Source organism: Myxocyprinus asiaticus, chromosome 38 (assembly GCF_019703515.2).
Source record: "Myxocyprinus asiaticus isolate MX2 ecotype Aquarium Trade chromosome 38, UBuf_Myxa_2, whole genome shotgun sequence".
NCBI lineage: Eukaryota > Metazoa > Chordata > Actinopteri > Cypriniformes > Catostomidae > Myxocyprinus > Myxocyprinus asiaticus.
In genome coordinates, this window is record NC_059381.1 from 8,268,717 (window position 1) to 8,295,963 (window position 27,247).

A 27,247-nucleotide genomic window follows, 5' to 3' on the forward strand; every position below is an offset into this window, starting at 1 on the left:
ACAAATTGAAGTCAAGGGTGAACAGCTCTATACTACTTCTAGTTTCAAATCTTAGTTCAAATCTTTTTATTTTTTTCTTTTTTTTTTTTTCCAGCAGCCCTGAGGGAAATGGATTTTAGAGGCAGTATGAATCAAACATGGCATGTGACTGTAAGGATTCTAAATGTGGCCAACAGGGGGTGGGGGTGGCGTTTCTTAGTAAAGCATGTGCCAGTGTTATGCAGTAAAGTCGAACACGTTAACATTAATTAAGCATTTACTTGCTGTTCAAACACGTGCTGAAAATGACCAGTGTCTGTTTTGATTATAGGATACCATAATGAGGAGTTGAACGTCTTCACTTCATGTTTATGTTTGTCTACCTAAGACTTTACAGCTTTTATTTGTGTCAAGTGACAGTCAAGGTGGGTCGGAGGGTGGGGTGGTTGGGAGGGGATTGGTGTTGGGTGGAATGGGCCAACATGAGAAGTGTCCCCCCAGAGAAGAGGTGGACTATTACTTTTCTTTTTCTTTTTTTTGATTTTCTCCCCTTTTCTCCCCAATTTGGAATGCCCAATTCCCAATGCGCTCTAAGTCCTCGTGGTGGTGTAGTGACTCTGGATTGCGGAGGATGAATCTCAGTTGCCTCCGCGTCTAGTCAATCCACGCATCTTATCACATGGCTTGTTGAGCGCGTTACCGCGGAGACATAGAGCATGTGGAGGCTTCACGCTATTCTCCGTGGCATCCACGCACAACTCACCATGCACCCCACCGAGAGCGAGAACAACATTATAGTGACCACGAGAAGGTTACCCCATGTGACTCTACCCTCCCTAGCAACCGGGCCAATTTGGATGCTTAGGAGGCCTGGCTGGAGTCACTCAGCACGCCCTGGATTCGAACTTGCGACTCCAGGGGTTGTAGTCAGCGTCTTTACTCACTGAGCTACCCAGGCCCCCATGACTATTACTTTTCTAAGCAATCAAGAGTTACAATTTTTGTCTGGTGGTCGATGAAATGGGCATAAAAATCCCATAGACTTACATTGAAGGAGGGCCCTTAGCCATAGAGGGACCAGAATATCATAGAGATTCAATGAGCACTTTATTAGGTACACCTGTACAGCTATTCATGAGATAATCTTATCAGCCAATCATGTGGCAATGCATAAAATCACGCAGATATGGGTTAGGAGCTTTAGGAAATGTCCACATCAACCATCAGAATTGGGGAAAAATGTGATTTCAGTGATTTCGACTGTGGCATGATTGTTGGTGCCACATGGGCTGGTTTGAGTATTTCCGTAACTGCTGATCTCCTGGAATTTTCCTTCACATCAGTCTCTTAAATTTACTCAGAAAGGTGCCAAAAACAAAAAAACATCCAGTGATCGGCAGTTCTGAGGACAGAAACACCTTGTTGATGAGAGAGGTCAATGGAGATTGTCCAGACTGGTTCAAACTGACAAAAAGTCTACGGTAACACAGATAACCGCTCTGTACAATTGTGGTGAGAAGAATAGCATCTCAGAATGCACAACATGTCCTTTATCTGTCTATGCTTAGATTAGTATATTAAGCTAAATGTGTCATTTTTTAAATTAAATACAAATTCTATTTTTCATCAGGGAGATGATTTTAAAATAGTTTCTCTCATTTTTAACAGAATCGATTTTTTCCCCACCCCTAGTATTTATAAATGGATATATAGAAGAATAGTTGCATGAGGTTCACAGGCTGTTATTTGTGCTCAAAAGAGTCAGGAATGGTAATGAATGAAATGAAACAATTATAATATCATGCAAAAATCATGGCAGGTAAGAACTCATTCTACATTGTTTAGTGTTTAGATGCATGAATATTCTTTTCAGGGTCATAAAGGCTGAACATAATACCAGTGCTTTAAAAGTAGCTTTCACATAATTGTATGTTTAGGTCTCATGACACATAATGGAACTCACGTTGATATTCTGGAAATCCATTGCAATTTCTTCAATTAAATAAAAAGAAAAAAATATTTTAAAGTCAACAGGGCTCACCTTGTGATCATAAATTGTCAAAGTTTCCCTTAAATTAAAAATGCCTTTTAACAGACAGATTAATACAGTAATGCTGAAATGCAGCAACATGAGTCTGCAAAGGGGAAAAGCAATTTATGGGTGCAAGACATTTTGAGGGGGAAACCTGAGACATTTGGAATAAATCTGCCTTGGTCTTGCATGGAACTTGGATTCATGTAAACATAAGTGCTAATGCATGTCTACATTAGGAGGTAAGAAGCTGGAGAGCTTGTCCGACTGGTTTCACCATTCATTCTGTCGCGAAACTAAACGCCTCTGTTATTCCATCAACATGCCAACTGTGCTTTTCACCAGGTGTATGGACACCCATATTTACATTACAGGTAAATATACTGTGACGATACGTAGGAAGATTTGGTTTGTAAATATATAAAAAACATTATTTCCAGTTTTAGATTTGTCCATTGTGTTAACATTTACAGTTTCAAAATCAAAACTAATAGTCAAGTTATTGTGGAAATTAGTTTTGCTTTGAGATATTACTCAGTATGAATGAATTTTTACAAGGAAAAAATTGCAGTGCAATATAACAATATGCACTTTTTTGTTTTGTGTGTATACACAATACAGCTAAAGCACACTAATTAAAGCACAGCTGCTAAAAATATCTAAATATTAGGGATTGGAATCGTAAGGAACTGAACAACTCTGATTCTTCTTAAAGATTCTGGTTCCTTTACAGTTCCATTTACAGTTCTTTTGGTAATTTTGAGGAATAAATATTTTGAAATATTGGATAATGCGATTATAATTGAAAATAATGATATCATTTCTCATTTTAACAGAACATATTCTTGCACAAAGGTATGTTTACACAGACTTCTTAATTAAGATATTTTATTCATTCATTCGTTTTTAGAAAATACCACTAACAACAAAACTCTTACTGTATATATTTAACTACACATTGTCTTATTACTCTGGCTTAAATGTCTTATGAGCCTTATCCACACGAAAGTCATGAAAAATCATTTGGTTCCTTTATTTATTTAAATGGAACCAGTTCTGAATAAGAACTGGTTCTCAGTTCCCAACTGTATTAAATATAAAATAATAAATATATACATAAAAAATCTAGATAAACTAGTCAGCTAATGGAATTGCTAATGGTTGCTGGACGACTTTTTGTAGTCAACCATTGTGACTCATCCCCAATGAAAATATTATTAAGAGACTCATTTTTAAGGGTCAGATCAGGTAGAAATAACAGTAACACTTTCTATGAAGCCCCTATTTATAGTGCATTGTAAAGGCATTACAAATGCATTATACTGCATTCGTAATGTCTCATAATACACCTTATAATGAGTTATAACTTCTCATAAATAATTATAACTAAAGTTATAATACATTATAAGACTTCCCCAATTCATAGTTATACTTTAGAGTATAATGCATTATAACACAAGCAGCATCCAATATTAACGCAGCAGATGTTATTAAAGTTAAATGTATAAGTGCTTTATAGAGTAAACAGTCAAATGGCCTTCTTGATATGATCATATTATAAGTGGTCTTTGCCTGCTTTAAGTAAAGTTATAAAAGCAATATCTTCTTATAAACAGCCATAACATAAACTTGTAACAAACAATACCTTACAAGTCAAAACTTATTTAATAGAAGTTATTTATAAAAATAAGTCTCCAAATAAGATGCACATACATTAAAGTTTATTGAATAGAGTTCAGTATAGAGTCAGTTTTACATTGAATGTGTGTTATTTTGTGCATGTGTAAGGTAAATAACTTCCACCATGACTTGTAATGTCTTATAACCACTTATGGATGTTTATAAGAAGACATTGCATTTGTCACTTTACTTAAAGCATACCTATTATATATATATTACAAATATATATAATACATTGCAACTTCTGCAGATAAAATTAAATGTTGCTTCTGTTATAAAGCATTATACTCTAAGGTATATCTATGAATAGGTCATTATTATAATGTATTATAATTGTGGTTACAAGTATTTATGAGATGTTATAACATATTATAAGGCATATTATGAGACATTACTAATGCATAATAATGCCTTTACACTGCATTATAAATATGGGCTTCATAGAAAGTGTTACTCTGTATAGCATGCATCTATATCAACTTCAGCGGCATTACAAGCTAAATCATATTTTGCCCCACTAACTGTATACTGTATCTCAGATCCAAGAAACACCTCTTCATTACTATAATCTAAAAAATAATGAGTCACAGTTATAGTTTATTTAAATATTTTGTTGTAACCAATTGCATTGATTCATTAGCCACTTTTCCCCATTGAGGTGTCTCGCAGTGTGTATCGCTTCTTTTAAGAGATGAACAAGGCAACTCACTGCAGTCAAGCCTGTTGCTTAGTTGCTATACTGTAACTGTAATAAATTGTTGCCAGTTTTTACAATGTCTGTCAGGACACAGGCCAACATCTCATTAGTAATTCATTTTGAGTTTACACCTTGCATGTGACCTGATTATGACTGAATGACGACAGACTACTTTAGAGGTTTGCAGGTTTTAATCAGTCTTATGCAGTTGTCTCTATCCACCTGGACAACTGGATATGCACTCAAATACACAGTTATTCCTTTCAATAATGTAATGATCCTAATCCCTAACCCGGCGAACGCTAGTCTTGATCTGGCTCACAGCCGATCTCCTTTCAGGTATATGTCACCTACTGGTGCAACACTACACCTTTGTTCGCAACTCAGAGGTGGAGGGACCATGCAATGTTAGATCAGGCTAGGGCTGGCTGCTTATGTATTGTGCAAATGTTACAAAGTTACACCACAGGGATTGGAATATTGTTTTCTCAAAGAAAGTGTTTGAATCGTACTTCTCTCGTCTGAAAACTGAACATAGAGGTCTTAAAGGAATTGTCCACCCAAAATTTTGTCAACATTTACTTACACACTCATATTGTTCCAATTCAAATTCCCTAAGTCTTTTTTTCTTCTATAGATCAGAAAAAGAGATGTCAGGCAAAATGTTAGCCTCAGTCACCATTCACTTTCATAGTATGGTAAAAAGATGGAATGAAAGTGAATGGTGACTGAGACCAACATTCTGCTTAACATCTTCTTTAATGTTCAGTGGAAGAAATAAAGTCATATGCGTTTGGAGTCACATGAAGGAGAGTAAATGATGACAGAATCTTTATTTTGGGGTAAATTTAAAGAAATGTGCATGTAAGAGCATACAATGCATGTTCCAAAAAATGCATCAATGCATGCTCAAATGTGTTCAGAATATGTCGAGTCCTCTACATTTAGAAAAAGATACTGTATGTTCACAATGTAGTGCCAGTTTAATTTTTTTAATATGACGGTTTTAAGGAAAGTAATTTGTATAACAAGCAACATGTTGTTACTCAAGTGTAATTTTCTTTCTTTCTTCTATTTAATAGTCCTTTTAATTTTATAGCGGGAAATGCTTTTAGTACATATACAATTGCAAACATCACAGGGTTTAATCATATCATATTGTTGGGATTTTCTAAAGCAAACATAAAATTACATTCATAATAGGGGCTCTAATGCACTCATGCTGGCATACAGTATGATTCACTGTCCTGCCATATTTTCTAAGTTTTTCAAAAAGAGGTAAGATATTCAGTGTAGATGTGAAAAAAATGCATTTGATTGAGCTGAAATGCTGTTTATTATGTTGCCATGACTACAAGCACTCATTCTTTTTCTAAATTGCACTCTTTGTTTTTCTGACTTGAATTCAAGCATCTTAAATTATGGATTAAATGGTAAATTAACCATTAAAATGTATCTGAATGGAAGATCGCTGTTGTTAATGTGTGCTCAAAATCTCATGTTAAAGAACAACATCGTGATTCTTGTTGTTCTATAACAATATTCAAACTATGACAGTCATGCACACTCAGATATGCTTTGCATTTATTTGCGTCCTTGTGTGCCACCTAATTTATGAGCTGTTAATGGGATAGTTCACCCAAAAATTTTAATTAGTCTCTCATCAATTACTCACTCTCATGTTGTTCCAAATCTGTATTACTTTCTGTGTAATATCTCATTTTGTGTTCCACAGTAGAAAGAATGTTAGGGAATCACAGCTTCAGTCACTATTAACTTTCATTGCAACTTTTCGCCATACAATGAAAGTGAATATGACTAAGGCTAACATTCTTCCTTAAAATGACTAAGGCTAACATTCTGCCTAAAATCTCCATTTTGTGTTCCATGGATGAAAGAAAGTAAAATGGGTTTGGAATAAGATGAGTCACAATGCACAGTGTGAAGCACTTAGACGCACTTCCCTCTGTAAGTAAAATGATGGAGGGAGAGGCCAAAATTAGGTCTGGTAATCCTCCTAGATCTTTTCATAGCTTTAACCTGAGAACATTAATTCCCAATGCCAGGATGACCTCTCAAAGCTATCTCTGGAATTATGAGGGACAGAAATGGAAAACAAGAGTAGAGGGTGTGTGGGTAGGAGCGAGGAAAAACGTCTTCAGCAAGTTGCTAGATTATCTTTAGATATGTGCTGACTTGTCAACAAGCCCCTGCTTGCTTGCCTCTGTGCACCCACCTTAGCAGCTTAACCCCCCTTGGATGTTATGTAAGATCACTGTAAACAGCAGAAGGGGAATCTTCTAATGCCAATTATCAGGTCAAAAGGAACATTCTTGAAATCAATGCATCATAGAGTGGATAATGCCATCAGTGTTGGAGAATCAAGGATAAATAAGGAAGCATAGTTAACCCGTTACTTCCAGAATCAGGCCCCATAGTGTCTGGATATTCATTTTTATGTGACTGTGTTACAAGGCAACTGGGTTCACTGACTGTGAGCTCTTTTGTCACAACAGTTCAGAGTGCACCACTCGTTTGACACAAGCTTTCAGTTCTTATATACAAGTCAATAAATCAATGTAATATTGCTTCTGGGTTGTTACCTTTGGAAAGCTCTTGCCACATTTGCTTGAGGTCATTATAACTGCCTGTTTGTTTTATTGTTTATCTAGTAAGTTACAGTGGGTTTTAGACTGTTAAAAAATATGTATGATACATATGGTAATGGTAATATAATGGCCAATGGTAATAACAAACAGGGTACATGTCAGTCTTTGAGCACTTAGCAAAGCATAGTTTCTGGGTTGCTTTGGGGGTTTTTTTTGGCCTTTGAGATTCAGCCGCCCTGCAATAGGCATAGGGTAGAGGAGTAGATTTTGAATGATAACTTTTAAACATTTAAAGACAGACCAATACCATGAGCTCCGATGTTATTAATCGATAGAAAAAAATGAATGCGAAAAATACTTCCGACACCAAGACCAATGGGCAATCAACTCCCTATAGCTCTATATATCGTCAATCAGTATGCCGTAAACACGAATTTGGGCACTGGCAAGGGTGTTCATCCACTGAACATTGGGTCACTTATGACTCAATTACGTGCAACACGAGTACAAGGTTGTGCTTTTAAACGCAGCTGGAATTAATCAACAACATGGCTGTATAAATTGCACTGCCATGCATTTTCGTTGTAGATATTCAAACGTACAGTGTTATTTCTAAAAATAAATTACATAAATTACATAAATAAAAATATAAAGGAGTGTATTTTAAAACTTCTTCTTACAACTAATATTTAAAAGATTGTTTCCCTTTCATGTTAAGGATTAAGGATAAAATACATAACAAACAACATCTCTTTTATAGGGTCACAACACCCCCATGTTTCAGCACAGATGAGCTCTCACCACATTTTTAAATGATGCACTCAAAGTGGGCGTGATCAGCAGCGGAGTGAGGGGAGAAGGGGGAGTGAACCCAACATCTGTCTGATCCGTCACTCAGTTTTATTTTAATAATGCAGATAACAGCATCAAAGATTCTCACAATTGCTCGTAACAGAATGCACAAATAATTTATACACTGTTTTGTAAGCTCACAATACATTACTCACACTGGTCATATATATCAGTAATTTAATATGCAAATAAATGCCAAGCCATGTACTCTGTATCAAAAATATTTTAATGTTTTTTACACTTTAATAACTTTTGAGACTTATTCCAAGATGATGATTTACAAATATAAGTGCTTAGATCAGTTAACACACTTACATTAAGGATGGATGGATGGATGGCGTTTGTGTCTGGGACAATCAATGTAAACCGCATCTTTAACGAGTCCCAGTCAGAGACACCGCGCATCACCGCATATCTCAAAACACTCATGTTAATAAATGCGTGCTGCACAAACATTTAAAAGGTGTTGCCTTTGAATGAAAGCTTGTCCCGTCCCTCTGTCAGCAGCAAACATCAACATATTTTCGATAGATGTTGTTGGGGACTTGCGTCACAGTACTATCAACACTCTCAATTGACTGATGGCGTTTGAGAGTTTGAAGGGCTGGTCACGTGCATGGCAATGACTTGCTTGTCAAAGGGTAAAGGCCACGCCTTCTCATGAATAATATAGAGAATACCCGTGATGTAGATTTGCTGAAATTCAACGGAAAGCCTAAACCACATACGTCACGACCTGTGACATTGACTCAATGTTCATTTCAAACCCGGAAGACAAAAATAGCCTGAAAAATCCCTAAATGATCCCTTTTCCTCTTGAAATTAAAAGTAACAAATGTTGACATTTTCTGCTCTTGTGTGCAAGACATATATACCTGTTAAAAGTGTCTCACAAAAATGTGTTGTAGTGTTTCATAACCCTTTAAAGAGAAAACAAGGCTTTAACAACATATCCGGTAAAGGAACATAGTGAGCAACAATACAATTTTACGATTGAGACAGCCCTAGAAATGGCCGACTCCATATCAGTGCCCTGATTATTTAACTAGGGAGCTGATTGAGACACACCCCGAGAAAAAAGTGGGTGGGCACTGTTGTCCTCTGTTTAAGTTTGGGCAACAGTTAGGCTGCTGTCCTTGGTACTAAACAGTATTTAATGGTGTCCAGAGGCTTCGCCCATCTTTAGAGCTGGCAGCAGAAAAAAGAAAAGGGAGGCAATTGGAAGGTTGCCATCTACCTGATCTGACCCAAGGGGTCAGACAGGTAGAAGAGGCAGATTACATTTCAATCTAATTAGCTCCTTTGTCAGACAGCAAGCTATACATGATGAGTGAATAGTGGTGAATAATAGTTTAAGTTTCCTCTACCATAAATAGATTGTTTTTCAAAGCCAAGCAGCTCATGGACAGACATGTCCAAAGACCAACCGTACATTCAACAGCCCCTCTACGAGATTATTGAAAAATTGTAGAGACCACTGCTAGGAGGTTCCCTATTCACCGATGACAAAGAGCGCAGTGGTGGTGAAAGGGGTTAAAAACTGGATTGGAGCAGCTGGGTAAAATAATAGCTCTTGCTATTGTTTTCCTTTAAAGGGTACTTCTTGGGAAAGTGGATCATAGGTACTTTTGCAGGTTTGTAGATTTTTGCTTTGGCTTTGGCTTCAAGGTTTTCTGGCTCTGGTCACTTCTAGTGACTTCTCCAGGAAGTGGCTGAGATGTCTCTACTTCTGTTTTCCTGAAAAAGCCAAGTCTTGAGGGTAACCATGTTTGTTTGTAACCTTTTAAAGTATGGAAATAAGTATCAGTGTACTACAACGAATCAATCTTCATGCTTGGACAACATGGTGAGCCACCAACGTGATCACAAGGGAAATCGACATTGCTTCCGAAAGTTTATGTATGCATAAATCGACCCCATTCAGCCGAAGTACTGACAAGGTCAAGCAGCATTCCGCTTCAGACATTTTTGCATCATTTCGATCATGAACACATTTTCCTCTAGCACTACTTATAGTGTATTGTGCAGTAACCTCCGAGATACAGGTTCTGATCCAGTGGGAACCAGAAAGTAATCGCGTTCAAATAAAAAATGGCAAGCACGATACTGAGGATGCATTTTCCATCTAAAATTAAACTTTTACTGCACTGATGGTTAGGTTTAGGGTTGAGGTTAGGGTAACAGTGTACATTTAATAAAATATGCATTCCTCTTCACTGCATTACATCATTTAAAACTAAAAAATACAGTTGCTTTTGGCAGCACTCTATGGACATTTCACCCGGAAACTAGAGAAACTCACACGTAACTTGCCCATATGTTCAACAACACTTGTTTCGGCCACTGGGGGCAAAGATTTGAATTTCGGTCAACACGGACCGATTTCAGCAGCGAAACTTTTGACCTACTGTTGCCGATTTCCCAGTGTGATCAGTCTCGAAGCACTATTAGACTGCCAAATTGTCACAGGGCAGCGTCATGTACTGTATTGTTTGTTTCCTGCCTGAGTGGCTCATTTACTGAGATGCCAGCAGCCTGACTGACTTCATTGCATTGGAGCAGTGGAGCCCAACACAGTTTGACTGGGTCTTTCTGTTATGATGATATAATCCCTTACGTAATCAGATATGCAAAAATGCCAGCTGGAGAAGCTTTTTTTTCTTTTTTAATCTGTGATGCCATACTGTTGAGAAGGAGAAATAAAAGTTACTTGCTCTCTGCTCTCTCTCTCTCTCTCTCTCCCTCATTTTCTATCTGTCATGTTTATGTCTCACTCAATCTGTGGTTCTATTATCATGCTTTTCATGTGCTTAGTGCTTATTTCTGTCATCAGATTAATGGTGGGCTAAAGATAAGGCCGATTGTGCAGAGGAGTCAGATGCCAAGTGTATTTGCATATTATTTCCATACTAACACGGGCAGCACTTAATATTGTAATGCTAACAGAAACTGATACATAGGTGAAATAAGGGCCAACATGACACAGCAGAAATGATAAATGCCAACACAAACTTACTGTTTAGCTTTTGTTTCCCTATTACAGGTTTAATGCATTTTAAAGGAATAGTTCACCCAAAAATAAAAACATTCGGTCCAACATGCTGCACAACATCTCCACTTGTGGTCCACAGAATAAAGAAAGTCATACAACATGAGAGTATTTTATAACTGAATTTTCATAGGGTTCATATATTCTCATATTTAAAAAAATCCCTTTAAGTTGGCTACCATGATCAAGTAATTCTCATGCTAATAGTTCAATGTTATAAAAAAATGTGTGACACAAAAAGTGTCATGGCTGGTGATGCATTCATATCCATTTTAGTTGCCGCTGGATTGCCTCAAAGCCATATTCTCAGTATAAGTTAGGGCTTGTTTTATTCAGAAAGTTCAGGTTTCTTTACATTACAAATAAGGTCAAGTTGGATGTGTTGTAATTTACATTTATTGGCAGATGCTTTAACCAAAGTGATTTAAACTGCATTCAAGCAACACATTTTATTAGTTTGTGTGTTGCCTGAGAATCAAACCCATGACTTGGCATTGCTACAGTAGCACTATGCTCTACCATTTGAACTTCTCACAGGTCACAGGTTGTGACCTCATCCATCCATATACAGGTGCATCTCAATAAATTAGAATGTCGTGGAAAAGTGCATTTATTTCAGTAATTCAACTCAAATTGTGAAACTCGTGTATTAAATAAATTCAGTGCACACAGACTGAAGTAGTTTAAGTCTTTGGTTCTTTTAATTGTGATGATTTTGGCTCACATTTAACAAAAACCCACCAATTCACTATCTCAAAAAATTAGAATACATCATAAGACCAATTAAAAAAACATTTTTAGTGAATTGTTGGCCTTCTGGAAAGTATGTTCATTTACTGTATATGTACTCAATACTTGGTAGGGGCTCCTTTTGCTTTAATTACTGCCTCAATTCGGCGTGGCATGGAGGTGATCAGTTTGTGGCACTGCTGAGGTGGTATGGAAGCCCAGGTTTCTTTGACAGTGGCCTTCAGCTCATCTGCCTTTTTTGGTCTCTTGTTTCTCATTTTCCTCTTGACAATACCCCATAGATTCTCTATGGGGTTCAGGTCTGGTGAGTTTGCTGGCCAGTCAAGCACACCAACACCATGGTCATTTAACCAACTTTTGGTGCTTTTGGCAGTGTGGGCAGGTGCCAAATCCTGCTGGAAAATGAAATCAGCATCTTTAAAAAGCTGGTCAGAAGAAGGAAGCATTAAGTGCTCTAAAATTTCTTGGTAAACGGGTGCAGTGACTTTGGTTTTCAAAAAACACAATGGACCAACACCAGCAGATGACATTGCACCCCAAATCATCGCAGACTGTGGAAACTTAACACTGGACTTCAAGCAACTTGGGCTATGAGCTTCTCCACCCTTCCTCCAGACTCTAGGACCTTGGTTTCCAAATGAAATACAAAACTTGCTCTCATCTGAAAAGAGGACTTTGGAACACTGGGCAACAGTCCAGTTCTTCTTCTCCTTAGCCCAGGTAAGACGCCTCTGACGTTGTCTGTGGTTCAGGAGTGGCTTAACAAGAGGAATACGACAACTGTAGCCAAATTCCTTGACACGTCTGTGTGTGGTGGCTCTTGATGCCTTGACCCCAGCCTCAGTCCATTCCTTGTGAAGTTCACCCAAATTCTTGAATCGATTTTGCTGGACAATCATAAGACTGCGGTTCTCTCGGTTGGTTGTGCATCTTTTTCTTCAACACATTTTCCTTCCACTCAACTTTCTGTTAACATGCTTGGATACAGCACTCTGTGAACAGCCAGCTTCTTTGGCAATGAATGTTTGTGGCTTACCCTCCTTGTGAAGGGTGTCAATGATTGTCTTCTGGACAACTGTCAGATCAGCAGTCTTCCCCATGATTGTGTAGCCTAGTGAACCAAACTGAGAGACCATTTTGAAGGCTCAGGAAACCTTTGCAGGTGTTTTGAGTTGATTAGCTGATTGGCATGTCAAAATATTCTAATTTTTTGAGATAGTGAATTGGTGGGTTTTTGTTAAATGTGAGCCAAAATCATCACAATTAAAAGAACCAAAGACTTAAACTACTTCAGTCTGTGTGCATTGAATTTATTTAATACACGAGTTTCACAATTTGAGTTGAATTACTGAAATAAATGCACTTTTCCACGACATTCTAATTTATTGAGATGCACCTGTAAATGGCAGTGACCCATAAGCACTTTTTTTGGATGGGGATTTTGCCTAAGACAGTTTAGAAGATTTTTAGTTCATGAAAGGTTCACGGAGCTTAAGATACAGTATGTCCATTTGTTTAATCTAATTTAGATCTCTCAAATCCCTCTAACAAGCTCTGGTTTTTGTTTGGCACTGTAAACACCAAGACAAAAATAACTTTAGTGCCAAAAATGTATCAATGATTAGCAAAAGCATGTATCTTTCATAATCTTAGCTGGCAAGACATGAATATTCATTAGAGATTTTGATGTTAATATAGCAGGGATTCAACATGTAAGAGCTATTTAAAGGGATAGTTCACCCAAAAATGAAAAGTCTTTCATCATTTACTCACCCTCATGCCATCCCAGATGTGTAAGAATTTCTTTATTCTGCTAAACACAAACAAAGATTCTTAGAAAAATATCTCAGCTCTGTAGCTCCATACAATGCAAATGATTGGTGGTCAGAACACTGAAGGTCCCAAAAAGCGTATAAAGGCAACATAAAAGTAATCCATACGACTCAAATAGTTAAACCCAAATCTTCAGAAGCGATAGGTGTAGGAGAGAAACAGATCAAAATTTAAGTCCATTTTTCTTTTTCTTTTTTTTATATATAAATGTCCACTTTCACTCTCCTAAGAGTTCTTCTTCTTTTGTTTTTGGTGAATTGCATTCTTCGTGCATATCACCACCTATTGGGCAGAGAGGAGAATTTATAGAAAAAAAGTACTTAAATATTGATCTGTTTCTCACCCACACCTATCATATCGCTTCAGAAGACATGGATTTAACCACTAAAGTCAAATGGATTATGGTGCCTTCAGTGCTTTTTGGACCTTCAAAGATCTGGTCACCTTTCACTTGAATTGTATGGACCTACAGAACTGAGATGTTCTTCTATATATCTTTGTTTGTGTTCAGCAGAAAAAAGAAAGCCATACGCATCTGGGATGGCATAAGGGTAACTAATTGATGAGATAATTTTCATTTTTGGGTGAACTATTCCTTTAACATTTTCTCCAATCCACAGTACAGTAAGCTAGTCAACAAATTTTTTAGGGATTTGTTTTGCTGCGTTTTTCTGTCAGATTTGCAAAAGTTTAGCTTGGAAAGTTTAGGCATTGACAGTCTGTTTTACAGTATGAGTAGAGTTGAGCAATCCTTTGTGGAACACATACACGTCTTTTTTTCTCATCTGCAGAAATATTACAGGAAAGAGCATTGAGTTTAACCTTAACCTCAAAGTCTGTCTAGGTCATGTTGTAAACGTTGAGAAATGAACTATTAAACTAGCGGAAAAACTCCCACACTAAAAGATAGCGTTTTTTACATGCTGAATTGGACATGTAAAACCTAGAAAATGGCAGTTTGATGACCATTATATTTTTTAATTGGTAAGCAGTTTTATGGCTTATGTTTTATAGTACGCTACAGTTGTACATTGGTTGCAAAACCTCATGAAATATAGATGGTACCTTTCGAGTTTGCACTTACAGATGACATTGGGACGATGTTGATGCTCACTTTGATTCAACAACGTGCGCTCTCGCTTCTAGTTAAACGATGACTCAGGCAGTACTGTACATTACTGCGAAACTTGATGAGTAGGGCCAGAATTGTTCCTGTTTGCTAAAATCAAACAGATCATAATTCATATTGTCCAGAGAATTCTGATGAGAAACACACTAAATGGAGAAAGTGTCAAAAGTTTGGATATGTGCGCACATATATACATAAGATGGAATATTGTTTATGCCCAATGGGTGACAAAGGAGACTTTTGCTTATTGTGAAATACCAATCTGGGACAGGTGCAATGTCTTCATTTTGATGGTACAGATAAGGCAGTATAAACTGCCTCATTTTTTTGCATAACACCTTGTTTAGGATGTCACCTTTTGGCTGAGCTGTTACCTTCGTGACTCACTTAATAGTGAGTCACGATATGACCTATATGCATCTATGTATCTTATGTTTATACTTAACACAAGATTTATCAACACATACTTTAAATATGGCAATATTACAATAATGAATCTGTTCTACTTAATGATTAGTAATTCAGTTATGCATTTGTAATTTATATATACATTTTAAACACATCATCACAGTTTGTTCCCCATCTAATAAAGAATTATTGGGATCTTCATGCCCATGGGAATAATATTGAAAAATCTCTTTTTCTCTCTCGTATCTCTTTTCTCTGAGCAGTTTGCAAGCCATTAGGCATGATGGGAAATTCTGGGGCCATGCTGATTTTGACCTTTATCGCCACTTTAATATCACAAGCAGCAGGTGAGTAATCTCATTAACTCTATTACATGAAAAGTTTATGTACAACTGGACTGATTTTGCTATTTATAAATATGGAAATATCATCCATTCTTAAGTTTGTTTATATTCTAAATATATCTGTTATTCTATATTCTAAATGTTTAGTGTTATTTATTTAAATAAAAATGGCATAAAGTACATTATAGCAATTTTTTTTTTTTTTCAAAAAAATTGGAATTTTATCATTATTTACTCACCCTCATTTTGAAATGTTGATATTCAGTAGAATGTTCTCACTGTCCTTTTCCATACAACTGATGTGGAGAGTTGAAAAAAAAAAAAAACACTATAAAAATAGTTAATCTGTCTTCTATGCTATATTCCAAGTACTCTTCGATATGATAGCTTTGTGCATTGTTGGGGGTGCTTCTTTGAAACTGTAGATTCCTATACTACAAGCTACTCATAACTAAGCATTTAAACTACAGTCAAGCTACTTTAAAAAATGTAATCAGTTACTCTACAAGTTACTAACAAAAAGTAACTTACTACATTGAATCTCTTTAAAGAAGAACATATTAGTAAATATATAACAATTAGATGATACTATTTAATTAGGGTGAAATTAAACAATTAGCATGACAACATTAAATTGAGCATTTACATTTAGAATAAATGTTAACTAATAAAACTAGAAAACACCCTATTGGATGTAATTAAGTTGAAATATAGTGATAAAAGGCAGCAATTAACTAAATATTTCACTTAAAAAAAGAAGGCAAACTGAATCAAGTGAATCATTGAATTATTTATGTGAATTACAGTAGTTAATTTACATTTAGCATCTGAACAAACTGACTAAAATCAATTGGAGTTCCCAACACTTAATATAAGCTAATCATTTATAAATGGACATATCTTAATTGTTTATTCCCCACGCTACATGAGAAAGAGAGGGCGGTTTTAGGTGAGTGTGTTTTCTGCCTCGGCTCCATCACGGAGTTCGCAATATAATGTGACAAATGTACCATACTAGTAACACCGCTACTTATTGGAAAATGTAGCTTGTCAATGGAAAAGTAACACTTTTGTGAAAAAAGCTGAGCTACTGTCACACTACTGAAAAATGTAGTTAGGTTAGTAGCATCGCTAGTTAGTAACTCCTCAATACTGGCTTTGTGTTAGACACAGACAGAAATTAAGTTGATTTTAAAGGGATATTTCTCTCATCATTTACTCACTTGCCTGTCATCCCAGATGTGTTTGGCTTTCTTCTGCTGAACACAAACAAAGATTTTTAGAAGAATATTTCAGCTCTGTCCATACAAAGCAAGTGAATGGTGGCCAGAAATGTAAAGGTCCAAAAAGCATATAAAGGCAGCATAAAAGTAATCCATAAGACTCCAGTGGATAAATCCATCTCTTCAGATGCTATATGATAGGTATGGGTAAGAAACAGATCAATATTTAAGTTATTTTTAACAAAAGAAAATCTCTTTCAGAATGTGAAAGTGAAAGTGGAGATTTGTGGTAAAAAAGGATTGAAATATTGATCTGTTTCTCACCCAAACTGATTGCATTGCTTCAGAAGACATATTAAACCACTGGAGTCATATGGATTACTTCTATTCTGCCTTAATGTGATTTTTGGAGTTTCAAAGGTCTGGTCACCATTCACTTGCATTGAAAGGACCTACAGAGCTGAGATATTCTTCTTGTGTTTAGCAGAAGAAAAAGAAAGTCATAGACATATGTGATGGCATAAAAGTGAGTAAATGATGAGAGAGATGTGAACGGGGTGAAATGATGACAGATTTGTAACTTTTTGGTAAACATCACTACAGAGAAAAACCTTACCTTGCATTGATTATTTGAAGCTTACTCTTGGAGGAAGAGAGTGTGTGTATAAAAATATATTACTGTAACCAGTTTTACAAACAGAAGAAATAGATAGTGGGAATGTCAACTCTGTACACTAAATCGGTCACACTGTCTCCACAGGTGTCAGTCCCCCAGGTAAGCCCAGACTCACGAGCTGTCGCTCTCCAGAAAAGGAGACGTTTACCTGCTGGTGGGAGCCGGGAGATGATGGAGGCTTGCGCACCACCTACGCCCTGTACTACCACCTTGAAAAGTCAGTCCTTCTTCTTCTTCTACATTCTTCCCTTTTCTAGAGATTAGAAGGATATTTTTTTTTTTATCTTGAGAGAGTAAACTTAAACTTTAAAGGTGAGGGGTGTTATTAAACAATCATTGTAAGATCCTGCATGTAAACCCACTCAATTTCTCTGGCCCTTTTTCCTGTTTCGAGTGGTTTCAACCAGATTTTCTCTGCCATGCGTTTCGCTTTCTCTCTTTTCTCCCCTTCTAAGCAGATATGTGAAGTTATCAGAAAGTCATACATGACTTAACCCTCACATACACACATGTGCCCACACACCCAGATTAATATAAACCACTTAGTTTGTTCTGTTTACTATCATTTGATGAAGAAGATCTCTATGAAGTGTTTTGCCAACATTACGGCTTTAAGATTCAGCAAGCGTGAACTTTACACAAATGTATAAAATCTAAAACTGTGTAAAACAAGTTTACAGAGTTTTACATGCAAAGCATGTGCCCGCACCCAGATATTTCAGTCAAGACTAGAATGAGAGGTTACTGCATGCATAAGAATGTAATATAACTTTGACACAACAATGCCAAATCTGACAACCCCATGAAATGATTTGATGAATGCAAATTTATTTTTCGTGTTGTTGACATAGTTCCTGAAACAGGAAGTTGGGGCAGGACATTTTTTTATAGCTCATAACCTCGCTGTCAGGTAGTATTAGGGGGGCATTCTCATTCAAGGGCATTTCATTGGACAAAAGTGTGTAAAAATGACAATAAAATAAAAAAACAAATGTCCCCATGATGAGTCATCAATATTTTTGGTTCATTAAAAGCCATAAAAGCCTCAAAACTTTAAAGAAGTTAATTTCCCTCTGTAAAAATATACTGTTGTAATACCTACACTGATCAAACATTAGTTTAGTTAATTATTAATATAGTTTTTAGTTAGCATTCAAGTGCACATTTTCAGCTTTGGTTGTGGATGATCATGGCATTTGAATGTGTTCTATAGATGCAACAAACACAAATTAGCTTTAGAGAATGATTTGAATCTCACTTGTATAATTTCCTTGCATTATTCTAGTTTAAAGCATGTACATCTCTGTTAATGTCTCTCGTACACAGCTCAGAGACGGTCTATGAGTGCCCGGATTATAAAACTGCAGGAGAGAACTCATGTTTCTTCAGCAAAAATGACACATCTTTGTGGGTCAACTACAACATCACAGTGGTGGCCAACAACGCCCTGGGGAAGAACATTTCAGACCCCGTGGAGGTGGACGTGGTCTATATAGGTAAAACTTCCTCTCACATTTCCTCTTTTTTTTATGGAGTAACATGCTTATACGTTTCCATCAACAACTTGTTTGTTTTTCCAAGTACATCCTGTACTTTACCACCCCCTCTGTTCTTTTATTGCCCCATAATACAATTTGGTTTCTCTTTACCAGTCCCCCTCTTGCTTTTTCACTTACGTTTTGTCCTGCTATTTGTCACTTGTTTATAAGTTAATTGGTATTTTCATTTTTGTTGCATATTTTATTGAGACAGAGTCATTAATGACACACAATGTGCATTTATTGCTCGTCTGCGCTCACTGTTGGGAAAGAATATTATTCTGACGTTTGGGTTGTAAAATATTATACCCCAATTCCATCTGGTCACATGTTTCTCATGCATTATGCCAAAAGCCTTTTTTTTATTTTTTGTGTAGTTGTTTACCAATCTAACAATTATGATCTAAAATGAATTCTCATCGTTTATTTTTAGCAGCCGTTTGAGTTTTTCCAGTAGTTTGCCTTGTGTTTCTTTGATCTGAAAGTTTTTTTGCAGGCCAAGCCAGTGTTAACATTAACTCACATGTACCGCTATAACTGCAAGACTAAACTTTAACTAATGTTTTTTATTTATGCTGAAGGGGCGAAACACTCATTCACAATATGTAGCATGCTTTTGGTCTTTATTTATTACCTTTTCGGTGAGTTTTGAAGTTTGTGTGCAAAGGTCACCTGGATTGACCTTATTACAAGGTGTTTGTCACCCATCATTTTATACCCACAAACTGGAAAAAAATGGTTTTCTGTGTAGCTGCAGAACAGATAGAGTGAGAAAGGAATAGTTCATTCAAAAAATTTAATTTGGTCAACATTTAATCACCCCCTATGTCGTTCCATGCCTGACTTTCTTTCTTTCATGGAACACAATGTTAGATGATATTAGGCAGATATTCTGAGCTGCTCGTTTCCATATAATGAAAGCATATAGAGACCAGTGGCTGTCAAGCTTCAAAAAGGGCAAAAAGTCTTTATTTGCTATTATAGCACATAGGATGTGCGATAATACAATTCTTCATGTCATGTGATACCTTTGTGTGAGGAACAGGCTGAAATTTAAGATGTTATTCACTGAAAGTCATGCTTTCCACCATAGATCTAAAATCTCATTCAGTGGATTGTCAATTGGCCTATTTCTCAAACAAAAACTATCGAATGGCTTCAAAAGACTCGGAATACAGCCCACACGTTTACGACTACATGACTACTTTTTCATCCTTTTCGGAGCTTGAATGTGTTACATTCATATGAGCAGACAGAGAAGAAAATTTGAATTAAGTTTGGAGCAGAAGAAATAGAAATAAACCTTGTGTAAATTGTCAGCTTTACGCTAAGCTAAAATGCTATTTCTAGCCATTTTACTTGCACACGTTACCAGGTACGATCATATTTTTTTATCACAAAAATCCACATTAGATCATTTATTTTTTCTCTAGTAAGACCTTTGATAATAGGGCAAAAATATTATTCTTGATGATCATTTTGTATTGTTTTTGTAACGTTTTTTTCTTTTTTATTTGCTTTATCTTGTTTTAGAAGCAACACTGTATAAGATATTTAGGATTTTTTCAGAGAATGTAAGTGAAAAAATCTACCAGTCCTTAAGAAGTAATCCAAAGTATTTAGAATACGTTACTGACCTTGAGTAATCTAATGGGATATGTTACAAATTACATTTTACTGCATGTATTCTGTGATCTGTAGTGGAAAACATTTAAAAAGTAACCCTCCCAACCCTGCTCATAATCAACTGTACTTAAAAATATTTTAGTGTAGGCAGACTATTAAATCTTGTGTATTCATTTAATTTCTTTCCTCTACTCGCTATCTACAGTTCAACCCAACACTCCAGAGAACGTCACCACTGTAGTGGTTCATGAAGACCAGGATCCATTTGTGAGAGTGTCCTGGGAGAAACCACGAACCGCAGACACCCGTTCGGGGTGGATCACGCTAGTTTACCAACTACGAGTTAAACAAGAAAAAGATAAAGAATGGGAGGTGAGTTGAATAAATAAATCACTCCAGGCCGTCTTGTTTTGTAAATGTTTGATTATTGATAACATTTTTATCAAGTTAAAATGTTTAGATCAAAATTGTATTTTTTCAGAGTACACAGCCACTTCTGAACGGCCAATTCGTCAATGGAGAAACAGGCTTTTTGCCTGCAGAATAGTGTAGTTGTAGTATCTACCACCAGGGGCTAACTGCCCATGTTAACTAGCTAAACCTTGACCCCTTGGACTAGACAGTATTGTCTGTTGTCTTTTGTTACCCTATTTAGGCCAGGTATTAGGTTAGCTCCATCTAGATGAGGCAACTATAATGCAGTTCACCTTTCTCAGAGCGTGAAATAAGAGTGCTTTTTCCTTGGTCTGCTTAACTAGTATTGCCAACAAACTAACCCATGAGCTCCTAAATATTACCAGACAGGCTAGAAAATAGTTAACAGTAGCAGTTGTTTGTTTGTGACTTTATCCAAGATATCTTGAGTGAATGGAATGCTAAGGGCAAGTGGACAGCCAGTTGGCCAATGTGTCCATTAAATCAGCTGTTACACAAAGCAGTTTAATAATTGACTTTCCCAGACTGGCTTTATGTCTTCACTAGTCCGCAGAAAACTGAGGGAGGCTACAAATAAAGAACACAGACCAGATCAATCCAGATTTCTCCTGAAAGCTGTTCTTTAATAACACAGAGGCATGACCAGTAATGATTGCAATAGAGTAACAGAGTAACCCATGAGCAATGCTATTGGTTCTTAGAAATTAGAGAATGTATATAACTGGTGATTATTGCTGATGCTGGAATTAAATTGTATTTTTTATTTTTTTCATATTAAAAGACTTTAAGTATTAAACAAATAGAAGCATTACATTCAAGTAGTATAAATACTTTAGATTCATTTTAATATGTACACTCACCGACCACTTTATTAGGTACATCTGTACACCTTCTTATTCATGCGATTATCTAATTAGGCAATCTTGTCGCAGCAGTGCAATGCATAAAATTATGCGGATACGGGTCAGGAGCTTCAGTTAATGTTCACATCAACCATCAGAATGGGGAAAAAATTAGATCTCAGTGATTTCAAACATGGCATGATTTTTGGTGCCAGACGGGCTGATTTGGTGTCTATCAGTATGAACATCTATTCATATTGATAGACAGGGTTGAGAGGGTTACTTTTGAAATGTATTCCACTACAGATTACAGAATACATGCTGTAAAATGTAATTTGTAACATATTCCGTTAGATTACTCAAGGTCAGTAAAATATTCTAAATACTTTGGATTACTTCTTCAGCACTGGTAGATTTTTTCACTTGTTTTGACTATAAAAACTCTGCCAGTACAGTAAGACAAAATACACATTAAAAATACATTCTCTGAAAAACCTAAATATCTTATGCGATGTTGTTTCTAAAACAAGATAAATCTAACTGATCTTGTTTTAAGGATTTTTAGATATTTTTACAGGAAAACAATACAAACATTATTATCAAGAATACAATTTTTACCCTAATATCAAAGGTCTTACTAGAAAAAAGGAAATTATGATCCAACGTGAATTTTCTTGATAAAAAAATATGGTTGTGCCAGGTAACGTGCATGTAAAATGGCTAGAAATAGCATTTTATCTTAGCGTAAAGCTGACAATTTACACAAGGTTTATTTCTATTTCTTCTGCTCCAAACTTACTTCAAACTTACTTCTCTTTCTGGTCGTATGAATGTAACACATCATAAGGAAGTGTTTCACCGCTGTTCAAATGCACTTTGGATCGCATCATTTATATGTATAAACGTTTTCCATCTGAAAGGACTAAATATTAAATGAAACAAATGACAATAAAATGCAAAGTAATCTCTTCAGTCATCAAAGTACTTTATGTATGTAACTGTATTGTAATTACCAATGATTAATCCGTAATCCTGTTACATGTATTCTGTTACTCCCCAACCCTGTTGATAGATATTAAAAACACTTTTAAAGTATTAATTTTAAGTACTAATAATACTGTAAATCCACTGTAGTAGGAATTTTGTCTCTTCATATTGAAATACGTAAGAGACACTTTTAAAGTATTAAAGAAATGTATTACATTTAAGTAATATAAATACTGTACTTTAGATTCTTTTTAATATTAATATAAAGTCTTCATATTGATAGACATTAGACACAATTTTAAAGTATTAAATAAATAGAAGTATTACATTTAAGAAGTATTAATACTTTAAATCCACTGTAGTATGAATTAAGTCTATTCATATTGATCTACATTAGAGACACTTTTAAAGAATTAAAGAAATGTATTACATTTAAGCAGTTTTATTACTTTAGATTCATTTTAATATGAATATAAAATCGATTCATATTGACAGATTTAAAAGACTAACATATTTAAGTATTAAATGTCAATAATATTAATACTTTAAATCAATTTTGATATGAATTTACTGTCTAATTTAAAACTGTAGGCAAACTATATTGATATTAGAAACCTACTGCAAAATGCAACAAAGAATTGTTTGTTACTTGGATGTATTTTTGGGTTTATTTAACACTTTATGTATTATTTACATTCATAAATAATATAACTGCTTAACAGATCGTTGAATGTACATTCAAATATTTAGAAGTGTCATAAAGCTTTAATTCATATATTTTCACGTATATATTCGTAGTGTTTGTTAGTAATTTTTTAATGAAAGTTATGTTTTTGCAATGCTGCATTGGTAACTTACACTCCATTTTGTGCGTGTGTGTAGGAATATGATGCTGGCATGCAGAAGTACTATAACGTGTTCAGTCTTCACCCCGGTAAAGAATACATGGTGCAAGTGCGATGCAAACCTGATCATGGGTTCTGGAGTGAGTGGACTCAAACCACCTACGTCAAAATGCCTGACTGTAAGTCACCATGTTTATTATTTACAGTAAACATGCTTACATTAAATAAATACTTGCAATCCTGTGTTCTAAGGTTTTTGGGTACTTTATCATTTCTAAAGGTGCACCAAGTAATTTTTTCCATTTAAAAATAGGATATGTCTACAAGGACATAAATAATCAAAAACTTTTGCTTTTGTTTGAAGCTGGATCTGGTTGGTGGTGTATAAAGGCCCCTGTCGTATTGACCAGAAAGAATAAAAAAATGACTTAGGACCTTTAAGTTTATCATATCACGTGTAAATGTTATGTAGATGTGTATATGTATTCGATTTTCAGATGCGTTTACATACATGGTCTTACACGATTTTATGCTTAATAATGTGTAATGTGTGAGGTCATGTAAATGCCTTAAATGACGTTCCTTTATCGTGGTAAGGTCATAAACGGTTTATGCAACAACCATTCGGCACAGGCAGATTTTTGCCCATTACACCCATTTCGCTTTGCATGTAAACACTTTTACCCACGTTCTTACCGGCTTATCCAATGTGCACAAGTGTTGTGCGCATACCGTTTGATGTCAAAAGTAGAGAATAACCCGATGATTAAGTCTCATGTAAAGTGGTTTTCTTGCGTTGTCAGATTTTTAAATCAGCTAATTTGAGGTAGTTTTCATCTTATTGGGAGTGCATTTAAAACGCACTCATTGTGGATGTTGTACATCCTAAAGACCTTATATAGGGTACATAAAGATGCCCCCAAAATGTACACACTACCATGTGAAAAATGTGTATCAATCCTAATAGAAAAGAAAGAAAGAAAAAAAAATGTCCCCCCACTACAGGTCTGCTTTGAGACATCACAAATACGAGAAACAACACAGCTATAGTTCAGTAGCTTGAAGCGTACTTGAAAACTGTTAAATTATCATCACATCACAGCCGGAGAGCTTTTTTAAGACTACAGTCTGATTGCCCACTGAGCCTGAGAACAAATTCCGCATATAAACAGCACGGACAATTCTAGAGGGAACTGCCAACAGACCTCCAGTCTCTCCAGGGACTATATGACCTCAACTTCCCCTGGCTAGCACAGCCTCAGTCAGGCATGTTTCAGCCCCAGCTGGGCCTCAGTTGCCCTGGAGCTCTGTGGAAAGTCAGTCCCAGTGGGAGTCGCACCTGACAACAGCAAGCATGAAATAGAGCAAAATGAGTCAGAGATCATCAGCGCGGTTTCCATCTCACAGCATTTCCAAATACCACACTGTTTCAACTTGTTTATTGCATAACGTTTTTTTTTTGTTTTGTTTTTTTTTTAAGTGAAGTGTCTCCAAGCAGAATTGCAAAAAATTAAATAAAATACAAATTCCAGAAAAATCTTCCCATCTACCATTGGTTGTACAAACAGATATTCCCGTCCCAAACTCATACGATTGCTTGTGCCAATATAAATAATAGTTGCCTCTGCATGTCAAGCTGGGATACTAGAAATAATTTTAAAATCGAAAAAATTGCACACATCAGCTTTAATGCGTGACCTAATTTAACGCAGGTAAATAAGTCTTTCGCATTGTGCTATTGTTATTAGATTGCTTGTAAGTAAAAAACAAATTTTAGTGGCTTAAGTGTTACATGTGTAATTGTACTGTATTCATCACAGTTTGCTGTCCCTCTGTTTGTTCTCTGTAGATATAGCCAGAGAGCGCTCACTGTGGATCATGATCACCATTTTCTCTGTCTTCATTGTCATTGTCCTTACCTGGACCCTGAACATGAAGAGAAACAGGTGCGTGTTTCAGGCGAGCCTGAAACATTTACACCTCTGACCCTTTATTTTATTTTATATTTTACTGTAATATATATAACATATATTCATATATATTAATATATTTAATTGCATTTTTTTATATTATTATATTTAATTTAATTATTATTTTATCATATTATTTACATCTCTGATGCATTTATTTTTATTTTTTTTTATGAATGTAAATATATTTACATTTTTTATTTGATTAACATCGCTGATCCGTTTATTATTTTATTTTAGTAATGCATATTGGCATACTGTATATTGATACATTTTAATTTCCTTTTAATGTATTATTTTATTTTATGTCGTGCCACAATACTGTGTATTAAACAAAAATGTTTTCTGACATGGAGGACTGCACTGACAATTAGATCACTCTGGTGCAGTTATATTGAGTCTTTTGTACACTCAAAAATAATTGTAAGATTTACACATTTCAATTTCATAATGAAATCCCATCAAATTAAATTGAGTAATATTTAAAAAAATAAAAATAAAATAAATATTTTAATGTTTCATTTAATTTTGCAAAACATTTACACTTTAATCCTTACAAAACATAACACTTCAATTTGATGGAATTTAGTTATGAAATTGAATGCGTAAATCTTAAAAATAGGGTAAATATTTATAAGATCTGCATAACTAAGATCTGTTTCTTATTAATGGTTCTGATGAGATCCAATTAATGACAACCCTCCTGTATAATTCGTAAAACTCTTAAGTTCTACAGGTGCATCTCAATAAATTAGAATGTCGTGGAAAAGTTCATTTATTTCAGTAATTCAACTCAAATTGTGAAACTCGTGTATTAAATAAATTAAATGCACACAGACTGAAGTAGTTTAAGTCTTTGGTTCTTTTAATTGTGATGATTTTGGCTCACATTTAACAAAAACCCACCAATTCACTATCTCAAAAAATTAGAATACATCATAAGACCAATAAAAAAACATTTTTAGTGAATTGTTGGCCTTCCGGAAAGTATGTTCATTTACTGTAGATGTACTCAATTCTTGGTAGGGGCTCCTTTTGCTTTAATTACTGCCTCAATTCGGCGTGGCATGGAGGTGATCAGTTTGTGGCACTGCTGAGGTGGTATGGAAGCCCAGGTTTCTTTGACAGTGGCCTTCAGCTCATCTGCATTTTTTGGTCTCTTGTTTCGCATTTTCCTCTTGACAATACCCCATAGATTCTCTATGGGGTTCAGGTCTGGTGAGTTTGCTGGCCAGTCAAGCACACCAACACCATGGTCATTTAAGCAACTTTTGGTGCTTTTGGCAGTGTGGGCAGGTGCCAAATCCTGCTGGAAAATGAAATCAGCATCTTTAAAAAGCTGGTCAGCAGAAGGAAGCATGAAGTGCTCCAAAATTTCTTGGTAAACGGGTGCAGTGACTTTGGTTTTCAAAAAACACAATGGACCAACACCAGCAGATGACATTGCACCCCAAATCATCACAGACTGTGGAAACTTAACACTGGACTTCAAGCAACTTGGGCTATGAGCTTCTCCACCCTTCCTCCAGACTCTAGGACCTTGGTTTCCAAATGAAATACAAAACTTGCTCTCATCTGAAAAGAGGACTTTGGACCACTGGGCAACAGTCCAGTTCTTCTTCTCCTTAGCCCAGGTAAGACGCCTCTGACGTTGTCTGTGGTTCAGGAGTGGCTTAACAAGAGGAATACGACAACTGTAGCCAAATTCCTTGACATGTCTGTGTGTGGTGGCTCTTGATGCCT

The 27,247-nt window shown here is 35.8% G+C and overlaps 1 protein-coding gene across 1 annotated transcript in view; it reads left to right on the top strand.

The window, feature by feature from the left end:
• The window catches only part of prlra (prolactin receptor a), a 36,405-nt gene that overhangs the window by 1,607 nt on the left and 7,551 nt on the right, over nucleotides 1-27,247 (top strand). The window contains exons 2-7 of the mRNA XM_051676835.1: nucleotides 15,282-15,365; nucleotides 17,346-17,478; nucleotides 18,588-18,757; nucleotides 20,631-20,797; nucleotides 23,572-23,713; nucleotides 25,384-25,480. Of these exons, the coding sequence (XP_051532795.1) occupies nucleotides 15,299-15,365; nucleotides 17,346-17,478; nucleotides 18,588-18,757; nucleotides 20,631-20,797; nucleotides 23,572-23,713; nucleotides 25,384-25,480 (776 nt within the window). The 5' untranslated portion in view covers nucleotides 15,282-15,298. The remainder of the gene's footprint in view (nucleotides 1-15,281; nucleotides 15,366-17,345; nucleotides 17,479-18,587; nucleotides 18,758-20,630; nucleotides 20,798-23,571; nucleotides 23,714-25,383; nucleotides 25,481-27,247) is intronic.